This window comes from Panthera pardus, unplaced genomic scaffold (assembly GCF_024362965.1).
Source record: "Panthera pardus isolate Hobbes unplaced genomic scaffold, ASM2436296v1 HiC_scaffold_13, whole genome shotgun sequence".
NCBI classification, from domain to species: Eukaryota; Metazoa; Chordata; class Mammalia; order Carnivora; family Felidae; genus Panthera; species Panthera pardus.
Genome location: NW_026526688.1, coordinates 46,687,430 through 46,703,959, shown reverse-complemented (window position 1 = coordinate 46,703,959; position 16,530 = coordinate 46,687,430). Strand labels below are relative to the sequence as shown.

General features: G+C 43.1%; 1 protein-coding gene across 12 annotated transcripts in view; it reads left to right on the top strand.

The window, feature by feature from the left end:
- Positions 1-16,530, top strand: part of UNC5D (unc-5 netrin receptor D) — a 574,975-nt gene that overhangs the window by 492,735 nt on the left and 65,710 nt on the right. For all 12 annotated transcript variants that reach the window (XM_019440815.2, XM_019440818.2, XM_019440819.2 and 9 more), the window contains one exon: positions 4,667-4,751. In XM_019440815.2, coding sequence (XP_019296360.1) covers positions 4,667-4,751 — 85 coding nt within the window. The remainder of the gene's footprint in view (positions 1-4,666; positions 4,752-16,530) is intronic.

Below are 16,530 nucleotides of genomic sequence, written 5' to 3'. Positions count from 1 at the left end.
TCTTGGTACATTAGTACAATGTACATTGTAATTGTACAATGTACAATGAGTACAATTAGTTCTCAAGAATTTTCTTCTTCCTTTTGGTTAGAGGGGAGAGTTTCTTAATGTTTTGACAAGGCTACTTAAGGTGTACAGGCCAGTGCACTTTAACATGACATCCTATCAATGGATTAGTTTCCATCTGAGACCTAACTGGCTGGCAGAAGAGGGTAATGTCTCCTCTGATTTCTAAGCAACAAGAGTTAGGTAGTGCAATGAATCATCGCCGTTGGCCACTGACAGGAAAGAGGATTCTGCATCTGTGTTCTAGAACCACCAGACCGCACTGAGTCAGGACCATCGGGGGCCTCGACAGACTTCTCCCTGAGGTCCAGCTGACTGCCCTCTCCAAATCAATAATTTTGTCCTCTAAAATGAAATCTGTATGAGGACTAGCCCGAAGCCACCATTCCAGCTAACTGGCCTGACGGTAGCTTAGTGACTTGACACCATGTTTTACGTTGATAAGTGTTGTCTTGTTCTCCTATGTCAGTTGCTTCCTTAAAAATCGCCCTCAAATGCAGCCCTACTCATGATTTTCTTTTCTAGACTTGGAATTCTCGAAATCTTCTTTGGTCAGTGGTTTAAGACATAGTAAGAATCTCCATTTAAATATGGAGAACGATTGCGTCATTGTGTGATGTAATCCTCCCTGGTCATAATTGGCAGTCAGGAGCCTCAATGCAGAAGGAGTCGGTCAGCCCTACTTACCAAGCACTCTTCTTGGAGGAATCTATAAACTGGAAGTGTGGGTTCTGAAGAAAGAAAATGATGCAACCCCCTCCCTAAGGATAGGAAATATTCATCAGAATCATAGAAAATTGCATTTTGTCTTATCTTCACTTCCTAACCTAGTAGGTGGCACTTGGGAGGCCCCAGGTAGTTATTGGTTCCATCAGTCGGCCCACACCCTTCCTCTCTCTTCCCATCATTGTGTTTGTTTACACATATGTGGAGGGTGGGCCAAGATCAACCCATTCATTGGCTTTAATGTTCATCAAAGAAAGTGAGATAAAATCATAAAACAGATTTTTCTTTTTCTTCCCCTTTGACTTGAGAAGCACTTGTGTTGAAAACTGAAAGTTCTTTTCTTTAAAAAAAAAAAAAAAAAGAAAATGTTGACTTGTTTTGAGAGTGAGAGAGAGAAAGAGCAGAAAAGGGGCAGAGAGGGAGAATCCCAGTTAGGCTCCACACTGTCAGCACAGAGCCCACTGTGGGACTCAAACCCATGAACTGCAAGATCATGACCCAAACCAAAACCAAGAGTCCAATGCTTAACCAACTGAGCCCCGCAGGTACCCTGAAAACTAAAAGTTCTGATAGCACTGTCTGATTCCCAAACATTTCCTCTGTGAAGAGGCATTTTCAGAGTTTCACAAGGAAGCCCTGGACAAGATTGAAGCTGTTCACTGGGAATGAGTTTGAGGAAAAATAAGTGTGGGGAATTGAAACATATGCTCTGTTATTTGCAGAACATAAATGCAAAATATGCCCTAGGGGACTAAAGTGTAAAGAAGCAAGACATAGCAATTAAATTGTTCTAATGCCATCCATCCCGAATTATCGTATGGTGCCTGGCAATGATTTTTCAAAAAGGTTGGGATGGTCCCCTCGCTGTAGAAATCATTTATTATGCAAAATATGAAACGAGAAACTCAGGTGGTTCTGTTGTCATATCAAATAAAACGCTGTTGGGGTAGCAGGCAGAGTTTGGGGGAGAGTATATTTTTGTAATCAGAGATAACTGGTGAGTGACATACTGAAAATGGGCACTCCTTGGGTCAGTTGGGTGGCCCCATCAGGCTTCCAACTCTTGACCTCAGCTCATGTCATAATCTCGCGAGTTGTGAGCTCAAGCCCTTCCTTGGGCTCTGCACTGACAGCACAGAGCCTGCTTAGGATTTTCTCTCTCCCTTTCTCTCTGCTCCTCCCCTGTTCATGCTTTCTCTCTCTGTCAAAAAGAAATAAACTTAGGAAAGAAAGAAAGAAAATGGACACAGACATAAAGATTCCCCACCATGCCTCTCCTTCTTAAGATAAAACTTACCACCAACCACAATCCTGCCTCTGTGTATGACTGTCTTCTATCTCCATTGACAGTTTGCATGTTTAAGTAGGAGAAGTATGTTTGAAAGATAATCATACAATTTCTGATTGAAGGATAGATGACATAGTTTAAAGTGCTAAGGATCCTGTAGACTCAGGTCGTATTTAGGAGTATCATGAATAATGTTTCAATCTGAACACTTGAATGAGATACGATCTGTTCATCCCTTTCTCAAAAGTCCACACACATATTTATTCTGATTTGATCTGGGAGTTGACCGTCAGGCACTGATGAGCTCAAGAAAAGATTATGTCTCAGAATCTGGCTTAAAAAAATAAAAACAACTTTTTTTTTTTTTTTTTTTTGAGAGAGAGAGCATGAGCAGAAGAGGGACAGTGAGGGAGGGGCACAGAGAGAAGGAGAGAATCCCAAGCAGGTTCTTGTCATCAGCAAAGAGCCCCACACAGGGCTCAATCTCACGAACCGAGAATGAGCTGAGCCCATATCAAGAGCTGGATGCCCAACCAACTGAGCCACCCAAGTGCCTCCTGGCTTTTTTTAAAAAACAGTTCTGGATCCTAATCCCTCATATATTCAGGATTTGTGTTTCAAATGCCTACTTTGTGCCAGGCAGTGTGCAACGTTATTGATGTAATAAGCCATCATTGCTTTTTTATTTTAAACACACTATAGGATTTATTTCAAAGTTTAGAAAAGGAGAATTAATCAACGTGTCAGAAAACACAAAGTGATTATTTGGGGTGGCAGTCGAAGAATTGACTATACAGGGGGCACAAGGCAACCCTGGACAGAGGCAGCGTTCTGTATCTTGATTATGGTGGTGATTACATGACAGTATTCATGTCAGAAACTCATCAGTTTGTACTTTCACAATGGGTACAATTTATTGCATGGGAACTGTACTTCACTAAAAGAGAAAACAGGACAAGAAAAATGAGAACACAATGAAGTTCATCTTTGCGGTCAATTGCCTAAGGTGGCATCATTGCTTGAGGATAGCCACCCTTGCCTCTGTATCTAAAGAATAAGGGCTGAATGTCTCTGTTGCCATAAGGGCCTAGATAAGCCAAAAGGGAGGCACCTGAGAACAAGCGCTGTGTCAGACTGAGGGAGAATACAGAATGTCTAGGGTGTATATTCAGACTGACAGCCACACACACTGAGTAGCCTGTGCATTACAACTTCTGCTCAGCAGAAGAGAAAGATGTCCTGGAGTCCACTTCATTTAGCAACTGCATTTGAAAAAAGGATGGGAAATAAAAGAGGAACCTGATCAGAGGCTTCTAAGTATGGCAATTACAGTTCCATGGACATCAAAGCCCAGCATATAAATGGATACTCTTGCTGAAAAGCTGTAAGCAAGATTTAAACGTGCCTCATTCTTAGTGCTGGCAAAAGATACTGATGATAACTAGCATGTTACTGAATAATGCTCATAAATGTTCATCACAAATAACTTGTTTTGCAACGCGTCCTTGCATTCCTTGATTCTGCCGCGGCTAACAGGCACACAGAAGGCTATCAGGAAAGACTGCCATCTCTGGATGTAAATTACCATTGGCAACCTGAAAGCTTTCTGTGCAATTACATTAGCTCTAATGAAGGGCGAGAAAGTGAGAACTGCATTATTCAAAGAATAGGAGGATGCCCTGAGATTTTATTTTGTGATCTTACTGTGCCCCTATTTCATTTCTTTTTATAAACAAGAAGCTACGTTAAAGAGATTCTCTGCCCTCTTGGGACTCCCCTCTCTCGGCCAGTGTGAAATAGTGACTTCTCAGGAGGCAAGTGGAGAGAAGGGGCCCTTTCAAGTGCAGTGTGATGTGCCTTCCTGGGCCTGGGTGATGGGATTTTACTGAAGTTAGGCTACTGAGTCTTTTCCGATTTGACACCAGTGTGAATACGGTTACGTCGCCTTTTACCTGTCATCTGTTTTAGCTTCTGTTTGCAAACATAGGATCAAATACTGGCTATACAACAACCTACGGGGTCCCTAAGTTTATCCATGCTTTTTTTCCTTTTTCCTGCAGTTTTCTTAACAAAAGGCAGTACTCTGTTGATCGCCTCTTTAAACTTACTTTAAGGTGCATAATTCTAAGACAGTTTCATACCAGGCCTTCGCAAAGCATTAGATGGCTCGCCCATCATCTCAGACACCTTTTTAGGAAGTGACTGGATAGAGACACGACATAGCAATACCTTTGTAAATTTAGCAACGGATTAACTGATACACTGATAAACTCTTACATTCTCAGATACTTTTGCTCGTGCCTGGTCTCTGGACACCCAGTCTTTTAAGAGAATTTTTAAAAACGCTTGGAAGGCCCTAACGAAAAAACTAACTTGACTACACAGACGAATAACATGGTCCTCTTTTATGTCACTGTTGGGAAACCACAATTTCTCCATTTAAACTTCCCAAGGACGATCAGGATTTCATAAATTGCTGTGATATTTGTGTGCTGTGTGTCTGTATGAGCACCTCACAGTGCTCAGCTGAGTGCTTCAGGATAATCGGAAACTCTGCAGATAACCTCTTGGCTTTTTCTGTTTTAGGGGTGAGTTTGCTCATACCACATGGCGCCATCCCAGAAGAGAATTCTTGGGAGATTTATATGTCCATCAACCAAGGTGAACCCAGGTGAGAGACAGAAAAGGGCGGCATATTCATGACATCTTAAATGTGGGCCGGAGGGGTTGCTGAAAATCTGGAGTTTGTTAAGATAATCTGACAGGAAGAGCTATAGCTGAGATTTGCATTACTTGACCATATGGAGGGAAAAACCAGCTGCACAACTATTGACCAAAATGAAAACACCCATAGCCAGTTCCACAATTTTGGGTAGCTAATCTAGCTCACCGACATCTAGACCGCAGACGCCAAATATAAAACAGTGAATCGGTGGGCAGGTCATTAGCAGGGCGTCTCCATAAACACTGACCACCTCGCATACTCCTCTTCTCAAAACAAAACAAAAAACATTCCAGGAGGTGCTCTTCGGTGGCAGACCTTGTGCACATCCTGAAAATGACGGACCTGTCACCTCTTCAGGTCAGCAGAAGCCCTGCTCCAGGCTGAGAGAGGATGTCTCAGCTAATTTTCCTCCAGTAAAAATACCGTCTGCGTTGCAATAGCTTTCAGATCTGACAGATTTCAGCAGCATTAAATTCAATTACATGAACAAATACAAATCTTGTCGCAGTCTTTTAATGAAAGTAGTGGGTTGTTTTCTTGGCGCAAGTATAATATTTGTGGAAATGTTGCTTGCCTCCACACAAGAGAAACTTCACTCCTCTTTAGAAAGCAATTTCTCTCCTAAACTGGATATATATACCTCTGGCATTTTCAGTCTTAACATCTTGATTATTTTAGACTAGATTTTTGTTGTTGTTGTTGTTGTTGTGAGAAAAGAACACATGAAGGAAAAACACTGGAAGGAAAAACAGCCAGAGAAGCAGATGGTTTGAACAGATTCTGATAGCTGTCTCCATAAAAGGATTTGTTGGTGCCCAGTGGTTTTAACTTTCTGCTCGAGAGAGCTTGGGCGGAATGGAAGAAAAGGTTCTGCTAGCTGGCTATTGGCAAGGCTCTCAAGAGGGTTCTCGAATAGGCCTTGCTATTTCCTCAGTCCTGTAGAACTAGATCCCTTGCCTGCACACCTGAAGGCATGCTGTGGTCTAAACATCTCCATGTGCAAACAGGGGCAACCAAGGAGCAGAAGGGAGTGGGAGAGTTTATTTAGAATCTCAGTTAAGCAAACCTAGAAATGGGAGTTTCCTGGATAAGAATCACCTCTTTTTTATCCCTTTGGTTGGTTTATAGAAGAAATCATACTTGTTTAAAAGTTTAGGTCAGGGTCCCTTATACATATATCAAGGATGAGGCAGGATCCAGTCAGCCTGCCTGAAACACGGCCTTATGCAAACCTTCACCTCCTGTTCCCTTCTCCTTACAGTCCATGCACTGAGTCTGCGTTCAGATCTGTCTTCTCAAACCCAGTGTACTTCTACCTCATGACATGAGAAGCAACCTAGGGCTAGTGCACATTTTCAAAGGCACCCAATTTACAATTCACCTCAATCCCCGTCTCTTACCAGAAACTGCCGCTTAGGAGGTCAGAGCCAGAATGTGCCAACAGGCATTAAACAGACAAGGACTTATGTGGGAAATACCACTTGAGGTATCTTGCAATTGAAAAGTAGGAAGGAGAAATACATTAAAAACATGCCAGACCCCACAGACCTGGAAAGACAGGTTTGGCCTGAGGTGGTCATTTCCTGGACCACACCACTAGCTTTGTGAAGGTAACCAGTTTGGTTTCTCCATCTGGAACTAAGGTGTGTGTTTATTACTGCTGTCCAGGAAGATAGAAGCAGGAACAGCTAGTTCATCCAAGACTTCCGATCTAGGAGGTGTGCCTTTTCCTAGTAAACTGAGGATAAAATGCAATTGTAAGCAGCACATGTTCCTTTTCATGTTGCTAAAACCTTCCCAGATGTTCCTGCCTCTTAAGAAAATGGCCAATCTCCAGGCTACTGCTCATTTGTCCTCACTCCCTTTTGAGAAGCTCCAAACAACTCACAAAAAACTCCACTAAAAATAGCAAATTCCTTTCTACAACTTTTCTTAAACTTGGTGAATTTTTTCCATCCCTGCCAGGATGCTGCTTGGCTCTAAGTTCTTCAGCTTTTAATCCTGTGATTCATCAGAAGGCCACTTACATAGCTATCTAGTGTCATCTTTCCTTTGTAATGTCACTTAAAAACTCATTTTCATCTTACGCTGCCTTTCTGTCATTCTGAACCTGTGCTCAGAGTGGCCTGGTTTTCTCAAAGTCCACAGACCTGGAACAGCACTGCTCTGTCTCCTTAACCTCTGACTTTCCATCACTTGCACACACAGAATTGCAGTCAAATATTCCCAACTTTGTGCCATATTTAAAATCTATTCCATTTTCCTATTGAGGAGATATATCTGTTGCTTTTTTCTGAGTTACATCCCTGGCATAACAGGTTGATGATTTAGTGGAACTGTCACTGATCCCATTGATCCAAATTCAGTACCAGATTCCCAGAGACGGGGCTGTGTGGAATGAATCACAGGCTTAAAATAACTCCCTGTATTCAAATAGGCTCCGATGGTTATCTTTTGAAATTTGGGTAGGTTTTAAGTAAGGTGGTTCACAGTATGAACTGAATGTACCCGGTCTCTCTTGGGAGGTCCTACTTCTATTGCTGGGAAGCCTCCAAGATCACTTTGTACTTTCTGCTAAATGGAATGATGTCACTCTTCCTCAATGTCCCTGCTCTGTCTATACTTTCAGACTTGAACAATCATTCTAATGAATCGTTTCCAACCTCCAGCAGCAATCTGGACCTTTGGTTGCTCATAATGCTTAGGAAATTAACTCTGTTGACTTTTTGTACATATATACGTATTAAATGGTGTGCTGGCCAAAGACTTTGCATTCCTGGAAAAGTAATAATTACCTCTGTTTCATTGTAACTTGCAAAGTGCTCTCCCATGCGTTGACTCATTTGGTTTTTAATGTTCAAAGGAAGAGGATTTTGTACCAATTTTAGAGATAAGGGGAAAAATAAAATCTAAAAAAATGAAGGTTCCAAGAAGCAGAGAAGATTTCCAAGGGCGTGTTACCTTACCGGCTGAGCTGGGATTTGACTTCCAGATATCAGACCACAATTCCAGTGCTCACAAACTAAAGGATGCCGTCTCTTCCTGATGTGTGAGACTTTCCGGAAACCACTTTCTGACTTTGCACTCCACTTCTTGGCCCCTGTAAAGAGGCATCCTCTGGAATTGGTCTGTATGAGTGTGGAAAATTAGGAGAGGCAGAAAGGCAGGATCAAGTTGAACTTTCCTGAGAAGTACATTGGGTAAATTGCTTTGTTGCATTATAGAATTGAGAGAACAAAGACTGGAAACAGGTTCCACTAAATTGCTGAATCTGTTTCCTGAGCTCAGTGGCTAGGCGTGTGAGCTCAGGCATCAGAAGCCCTGGGTTCAGATCTAAGTTTCACTATCCACATGACCTTAGGTAAGTTCATAAGACTCTTTGTAACTCAGATGTGTCCTCGTCTGAAAAACAGTTGATCTCTGCCTTATAGGGATGTTGTGGGATTGCACGTTACACAGAGATACAAAAATCTAAACGATGACAAAATACGTATTCTTTTCCTAATTGCTACACATAACATTTGACAAAGCATTCTACCTACAGTATGTGCTCTAATCGTCACCCCAGTCCTTTATGGCAAACAATTATAGAAGTATCCGAACTTTAATAGATTTGAAAATGAACACCAAGAAAAGTCAGTAAGCTTGACTTAGGGTGTAGATTGTCTGGCTTATCATGTGTTTTGATATGACATCACAATCCCTACCTTAAGGCACAATTAGGTATATTATCCATGAATCTAGTAAGGCATGTTTGGAGAGAGATGAGGCTTATGCCTAATAATGGAAATACACCATGAAACGGACAGGGAGGGGCCCAAATTTGGGAAGACAGGATGACTTTGCAACTCAAGTGTGGGATCTCATAGAAAACAATGGGAAAAAAAAAAAAAAGAAAATGACCCCTAATCTAGTCTAAGGATTTACAAATGGGGTGTGAAGGGAGTGGATTCCCAGAGATGTCACTTGACCTGATTCTAAAACATCAGTAGAAATTAGCCAGGCAAGGAAAGGTGTAAGGGCGGTACCTCAATGATTTCCAGGCCCAGGATACATTTTCCATTATTGCTATAGTATAAGAGGGGTAGGGGAGAAGTCTGTAAGAGTGACTAAATCAGATATTTTTCCCTACTTTGAAGTCATTACCTTAAGCAGCTTCCTTCCAGCTGTACCTGGCATAGATAGGACAAAGAGGTTTCACACACTGCCCCGTTCACAGATTAGAGGATGCTTAGTGACATCACAGGAACAGGAATTAGACTAGCCTCGGAGAAAGGCAATGGCATGAAGTTGGGGCTGCCAGAACTATTTTCTGGTAGAACCCCTTGGGCTCCTCCTCCAGGATCAAGGGTATTTAAGCAGCTGGCTCAATTCTAGACTTAACCTCCTTTACTGTTGACCCCCTTCGGAGGGCAGGAAACCAGCACTGATCATTCTCAGAAAGCATGTCTCTTTTCCCAAACTTCAATTTGAAAGAAATTTGGGGTTCTTGTTGTTGTTACATTTCTACAGGAGCTTTCTGGGGGACCTTTTTTTTCATCCTCTCTGATCAGGTTTTGATAATTTTTTGTAAAGTCTAGGTGCTCCAGGGGTACTTGGGAGGCTCGTTCGGTTGAGCGTCTTGACTCTTGATTTTGGCTCAGTTCATGATCTCATGGTTCGAGGTATTGAGCCGCATGTAGGGCTCTGTGCTGACAGCATGGAGCCTGCTTGGAATTCTCTCCCTCTCTCTCTCTGCCCCTCTCCCACTCGTGAGCACCCTCACTCTGTCTCAAAATTAATAAACTTTAAAAAAATGAAGCTGTTTCGGCAAGGGAATCAAAGTGTCATTTCAGAGACTCCCCCCCCCCCCACATATATTGCAATAAGAAAATGATGTGGATGTGGCACAGCCTTCCCTCTGCCCCTCCCCCAGCGCCTGCACCCCTCCCCACCCCTTAGTCGGAGAGTAGAGAACTGGACCAGAAAATTATTATATGGAGCTTTCTTCCAAGAAGCAATAAAATGAAACCAAAGGCAAACACTCATCTCTTTTTCCAATTACACTGTCATGTGAATATCCCTGACCAAATGCTTAAACTGGAATTGGAAATATAAGTAATCTTACCCAAGAATTTACAAAAGGACACATATTTTGGCATGTGAGCTCACCCCAGATAGAGTATTTCAATGATTTTTTTCTTCTGTTTTTTGTTTGTTCGCTTTGTTTGAATGGTATGGCGCCGTGGGTGCTTTGGGGGTGAAGATCAGAAAGTGGACATGGTAGTGTAATGACACGTTACCTGTTTTTAGGGTGCCTCGACGGTTCAGTGGTTTTAGTAGCAAAAGCATGAGTTAAGACCAAATGCGAGACTAGGAGGACACAAAAAGTCACCCTGGGAAATGAAGAGAATTTCTTTCCCCTAGTAATGGCTCACAATTAAACACGGTGGTGGAGGCCACTCCCAAGGAACGACTTCCTGTAGCTTTGCCTCCCTGATAGCAAGGACAGCACGCGTGCGCGCACACACACACACGCCCTCGCGCATTGTGCCTGACAGGAGATATAAGCACTCAGAAACACCTGTAGGCTGTTTGACCTCATTTCTAGAAGAGTAAAAAGAAAACCTGGATATGTATGGCCATATTTGCAATATTGAAATTTTAAAGAAATGAGTCTGTAGTAGACCAGTGTTTGTGTTAAAGCAGGCATTTGAGGCCATTCTAAAACCTCTTGCCCCAGTGAAAGGGGAAGCCCCATTCACTTTTCCTGGGGCTCCCCGGTGCTCTGATTTCTCACAAGGTAAGGAACCCCTGCCACCAGGCTCCTGCAATTAGTGAGGCGGTCCCGGAACAAGAGCTTTGGCTCTGCCCTGACACCAGGTGACTGCCCTGCCCCAGGGGAGAAAACCTGGCTCAAAGCTTCTGGGTGGATTTGCACTTCTATTCACCTTCTCCAGCTTGGGGGACTTCCTCACTGGGTTCTGTGTCAAGCCGTCCACAGCTCAAGCAAAAAAACATGGCACCTTCTCACTGCAAAAAAGTTGGGAACTTCTGGAAGTTTTCACAGTGATTATTAGAGCTTAGTGTAGTCGGTGACTATTAAGCCCCCAGTGTCTCTGGTACAGCGGAGCAGGATAAAATACAATCCCTTCTCTAAGGAGTTTATTTCTGCTGGAGGTGGATGGTTGTGGAGGACAGAGGTTGTATATATGTAGCAGAATGATGTTTGGGAGTACAGTGGACTTTTTCTGGATTTCTAAAATTGGCAAGAGTTAGAGCTGATTTATAAAAAGAGAGAGAGAAGTGCCCCCAACATTCTAATTTCAGAGCTATTCCAGCTATAATGCCAAGAGCTAATTTTCCCACCTCCTTGTGGAACCTTCCAAGAAGCAGCATTTCATCAGCATGGATACCACCGCTCCCCGACCCACTCACACACCATGTCCTCTCTCTTCCTATTGATAGAAGAATGGGAATGTCACATTTTGCAGGACTACAGGTATCAAAAAATAAGAAAATAGGAAGTCACATTTTGCAGGAGTACAGGTATCAGAAATGGCTGGGTCCGCTCCCACCAAAGTCAAAGAGAGTAGCCCCAAGAGAATTACTCCTAACATTTGGATCATCTGCAGGAGCATTGGGCACACTAACACTTGATTTCCTCATCATTTATAAGTTTGCTGACTTGTTCCATGCTGCTAACGCCAAGGAGAGAGGCATCATTCCCAGGTTGCCATATTCCCAAAGGATGGAGAGGATTAACCCTAGCCAGGGAGGGTACGTGGATTGAAAACAGGTTTGCCAGGGGCCACTTCAGTGTGAGGCAAAGAAGTCAGAGAGCAGGGTCAAGATGCTGCCAGATGGGGGGCAGGTGGCAGAAGTAACTGGAACCCACAAGGAACTGCAGATCCGTAACAGTAACTGTTTGCAATCCCATCACCTGCACCCTCTGTCGGGGAGGTCTTTTGGAGTATAGTCACCACCCCTACCTGTACCGAAGCCATTAAGGATTATCTTAAGTCATCCAAGAAAATACCACCACCTTGCCACACAGAGTTATGTAAGGAGACGGTGTGTGTTTTCCCCTCCCTCCTTTCTACCATAATGCCTTATAGATAAACTTATGGAGGAGGGAACACAGGAGGGAGCAGACAGCCTGCTCCCTAGTTCCAGACCAAGTTCTAGAGCCCTGTGTATGTGCGTGTGCATGAGTGTGTGGACACGTGTGTCTGTGCGCGTGGGTACTAGAGGGTGCGGGTGGAATTTTGATTCCGATATAAGATTAACTTTTTAAAATGGTTTTCGGGTTTCATCGGTTTAGTAAATAAAACATTTAATAGTTACAGAATCAAAATGAGAGGTCTTCAAGGGACCCTGCTACCACGAGCAGTTCTACTAAGCATACTTGTTAGCAATTATAGCTGACCCCTTGACATGGGTTTGAACTGTGCGGGTCCACTTACATGCTGATTCTTTTTCTATAAGTACAGTACTGTAAATGTATCTTCTCTTATGATTTTCTTAACATATTATTTTCTCCAGCTTACTTTATGGTAAGAGTACAGTATATAACACATGTAACATACAAAATACAGATGAATCAGCTGTCTATGTAATTGGTAAGGCTTCCCAGTCAATACTTTGGCTATTAAGTTTTGGGGGAGTCAGACTTCTACAGAGATTCTCAACTGTGTGAGGGTCAGCACCCCCCAACCTCTGCATTGCCCAAGCGTCAACTTGTACTAGGAAAACTAGGGCCCCCTAATATCATAATAGATGAAGCCCCCAAAGCAAATCCACGTAATCAAGTCACTGATGATACTGCAGGGTGATTGATACCTGGGGTAACAAAGATAAACAAATGGTAACCAGGAATAAAGGGATAGACTCTGTTTAAAGGCTCAGGGAAGGTTTCCAAGAGGAAGTAACAATTGACCTAAAAACCAAAAGTGAGTAAAAGACATTCCAGTCAAAGGGAATAGAATAGTGCCTTTGCACAGCATCGTTTATTTTGGAACTAAGCAAATCTCAACAAAATTTGAAAGGAAGAGTAATAAAGACTAGACCACGTAGAGAGTTACTTGCTGCTGAGGGGATACTGACATTTACCTGGCACATAGGTATTGAGGCGGCTTAAACTTCAGGAGACCTGCTCATATTTACATTTCCCGTATATTATCTTCAGCTTTATTTCCACCACCACTCCCCAAGTTCAAGTCTTCCTTCTATCAGTACCCTCCTTGCAAGCACAGTGAAAATATGCCTCGTTTTGCCTGCACAGTTATTAATAACGCCCTTCTTCATCCTCAAAAGTATCTGAGTTTGGACAATAAATTGTAGTCACTCTACTTTTGAGTGTCCTTGTCTTTGTTGTGCACAAGAGATTGTGGAGGGGGGTGGTGGCGTTAATGTGAAAGAGATAAAGGTGTTGAAGATAATTCTCAGAATTCTGCCTCGGGAACTGATGATTAACTAGTCGAGAGAGATTTGCCAGCTGAAGGTCACCTGAGAGTTTGCGATAATAGTTGCACCAGGAGCCACTTTGGATTTCTTTCCAGGGAGTAAACACAGCCCTTTGACGTACAGGAACGGGGGTAGAAAGGAAATTAAAGAATAAATCAATGAAAGGCAAAAATACTATTTATAACCAAGAAAAAAGACAATTGCTGAACAGAAAAGTCCCATGTGGAGCTTTGGGCCAGACCATGTGGCAGCAAAATGTGACAATAGTGGGCATAGACTATGCCTGCCTGCTGCGTGCAGAGCGCAGTCTTCTGCTTGCCTTTGTTTTCTTTGCCCCCCTGGCTGGGTAAGAATCCACCAATCCTGGAGTCCACTGAGGTGAACTGATAACATGCATAACTTGTCAGGAAACATGTACAGACTCACTCATTGGCATCACCTGAGAGATAAAGACTGTTTCGAAAGGCGATGATGGAGGAGAATGAGAACACAGGGGTTCCCAAGGCCGAAGTTCCCACCCCGCCATGCCATCTACAGCCTGCATGGCTGTGAGCAAGTCATTTTCTTTCTCTGGGCCTCAATTTATCATCTAGAGGTCTTGCATATTATTAGCAGCATTCCAGGATTTTGGTGAGGACAATAAAGTGACATCATATATGAGAAGTCCCATGTGAAATATAAAGTGCCATACAGATGCTACATTTTGATATTTTCTTTCATATAGCCTTATTTTTTTAATGTTTATTTATTTATTTTGAGAGGGAGAGAGAGAATTCCCAGCAGGCTCCACAATGCCAGTGCAGAGTCTGACATGGGGCTCGATCCCCCCCAAATGCAAGATCATGACCTGAGCTGAAATCAAGAGTCAGACACCTAACTGAGCCACCCAGGCGCCCCTAACCTTATTATTATTTTTTTTAATTACATAGATACCAAGTTCTCTAGAGTCCATGGCATTTGCTTTAGTCTGTCCCAGTGATGCTGGGCTCTTCTCTTTTGACTGCTACCACATTTCTAGACTCAGAAGAAAGATTAATTCGGTGAAACAAACATATTAACTGCTCACTTTAAAACCAGAGCCTTATGAAGATACAAAGGACTCTCTGCATCAATTCCTTTGAGTCTACCTCTCTCATTGTGACCTGTGACTTCTACCTCAGAGGCATATGATATGGGTCCAACATTGGAATCCAGGGGGCTGGTGTTCATATTAGGAGATCAGTGACCAGTCAAGCTGGACAGGCGGCTGATGCCACATTGAATGAGCTTTGTCAGTCTTTTCTTGCTAGATAGTGATGGATAGAAGCAAACAAATTGTTTCTGTCACCATTTGTGTTCAATGCCCGGGCATAGACTGGAATCCTGCCTGTTGCTTCAAGTGAGTTTTAGAAATTTTTATTAGAAGAATCAGAATGGCAAACATCTATCCCTTGAAGGGGATTTGGCAATAATGAACCCTCTATCAGGCAGAGGGAGCTGCTGAGGAGGGAAGGCTTTTTAAGTAACAAGAAAAGGTACTCCTGACCACTAGTGCAAGGGGGAGCAAATTGCAGCCATTTGGGAAACACATTAATTCTTTCAGGTTATCAGTGCCATGCAGTGTGATCAAAGGGGCAATTAATCAAATGGTGTCTTGAAGGGTTAATGCACCTTTAGCCAAAGACTGTGCTCTTGACTGCACTGAAATCACAGTGGCTTCTTCACAGAGTCATTTAGGTTAGAATATCATGCCATTACCCCCAAAACGAGAGGATGGGAAGAGAAGAATTGAGACAGAGGGAAGAGGGAGGAGAATTCTCACGTTGTCATTTTATGGTCTGCTTTTTTTTTGGAGAGAATTTCCCCCTACGATGCTCATTACCATTCCTTCCACGTCACGCCCCCTTGGTCCACAAACAAATACACATAAATAAAAATTGCCATCACTTTCATCAAAGTATATTTGAAGCCCCTGTGAGCTCACAATGTGAAGTGATTAGAACGGTCTAGAGGAGTCTTTAATTAAAGATGCCATTGACAAGATAACAATGGTTTGTGAATGTTGTTAATAGATCTGAATGGAAGGTGGACCCTAATTCAATAAGAGGAAAGTCATCGGTTCATGAGTTTGATTGCGCATTGTAAAGGAACACCACATACTGTAATTATTTTTATTTGTATGTGTCATCATCTCTTTTATTGCCCATGCTGGAAGTAGAAATAACCTGTCCTATTAAGATATTTAATATATATCATCCTTTCCACTTCACTTAGTTATAGCCTCATAAAAATGCTGGGAGAACACACCAGCCCACACTGAGGCTGCCCTCTGTGCTTTCTAAGACAATCCACACACCCTTTAAAAAAACTGAATGACGAACCTCCTAAGTCCCTCAGTTCTAATCTCTGAGCCAAACCAGTAGTAACTTCCTAGGACTCCATAAAGCTGTAGGCAGACATGGAGTCTCATTCCGGAAATAAGGACGGGCATGCTGGTAGCTGACACAGTGGAGATAACCCAAAGGTCAACTGATACCTTGGTCCAGTGGTGTGGTGTCTTGGAGACCACAGGGGACCAGGAAGCAGAAGCAGAGAGATCCCTAGGTTCTGACTTTAAAGTGAACAAGCCACGAAAAGCCAGGTGGTAGACCAAAGAATGCTCCCCTCACCCACCCAAAGATGTCCACGTTCTAATCCCTGGAGCCTGTGAATGTTATCCTACATGGTAAAAGGGACTTTATGGGTGTGATTAAGGTTAAGGACCTTGAAAAGGAGAAATTACCATGCAGGTGGGCTCATGGAAGGGTCCTTATAAGAGGAAGGCGGGAGGGGTGCCTGGGTGGCTCAGTCAGTTGAGCTTCCGACTTCAGCCCAGGTCATGGTCTCACGGTCTGTGAGTTCGAGCCCCGCATCGGGCTCTGTGCTGACAGCTCAGAACCTGGAGCCTGCTTCGGATTCTGTGTCTCCCTCTCTCTCTGCCCCTCCCCTGCTCATGCTCTGTCTCAAAAATAAATAAAAACATTAAAAAAAATTAAGAGGAAAGCAGGAGTATCAGAGACAGGTAAGAAACATGTAGGGGCAGGTAGAACAGGGGTCTCCAGCTAAAAAATTTGAGTGGCCTCTAGAAGCTGGAAGAGGCAAGGAAATGGATTCCTCTCTAGCACCTCAAAAAGGAACACAACCTCTCTGACACCTTCACTTGAGCTCAGTGAGCTTCCGACCTGCAGAACTGTATGATAAAACATCTGTGTTGTTTTAAGCAAGTCTGTGGTACAGCAACAATGGAAACTACCACAAGCTT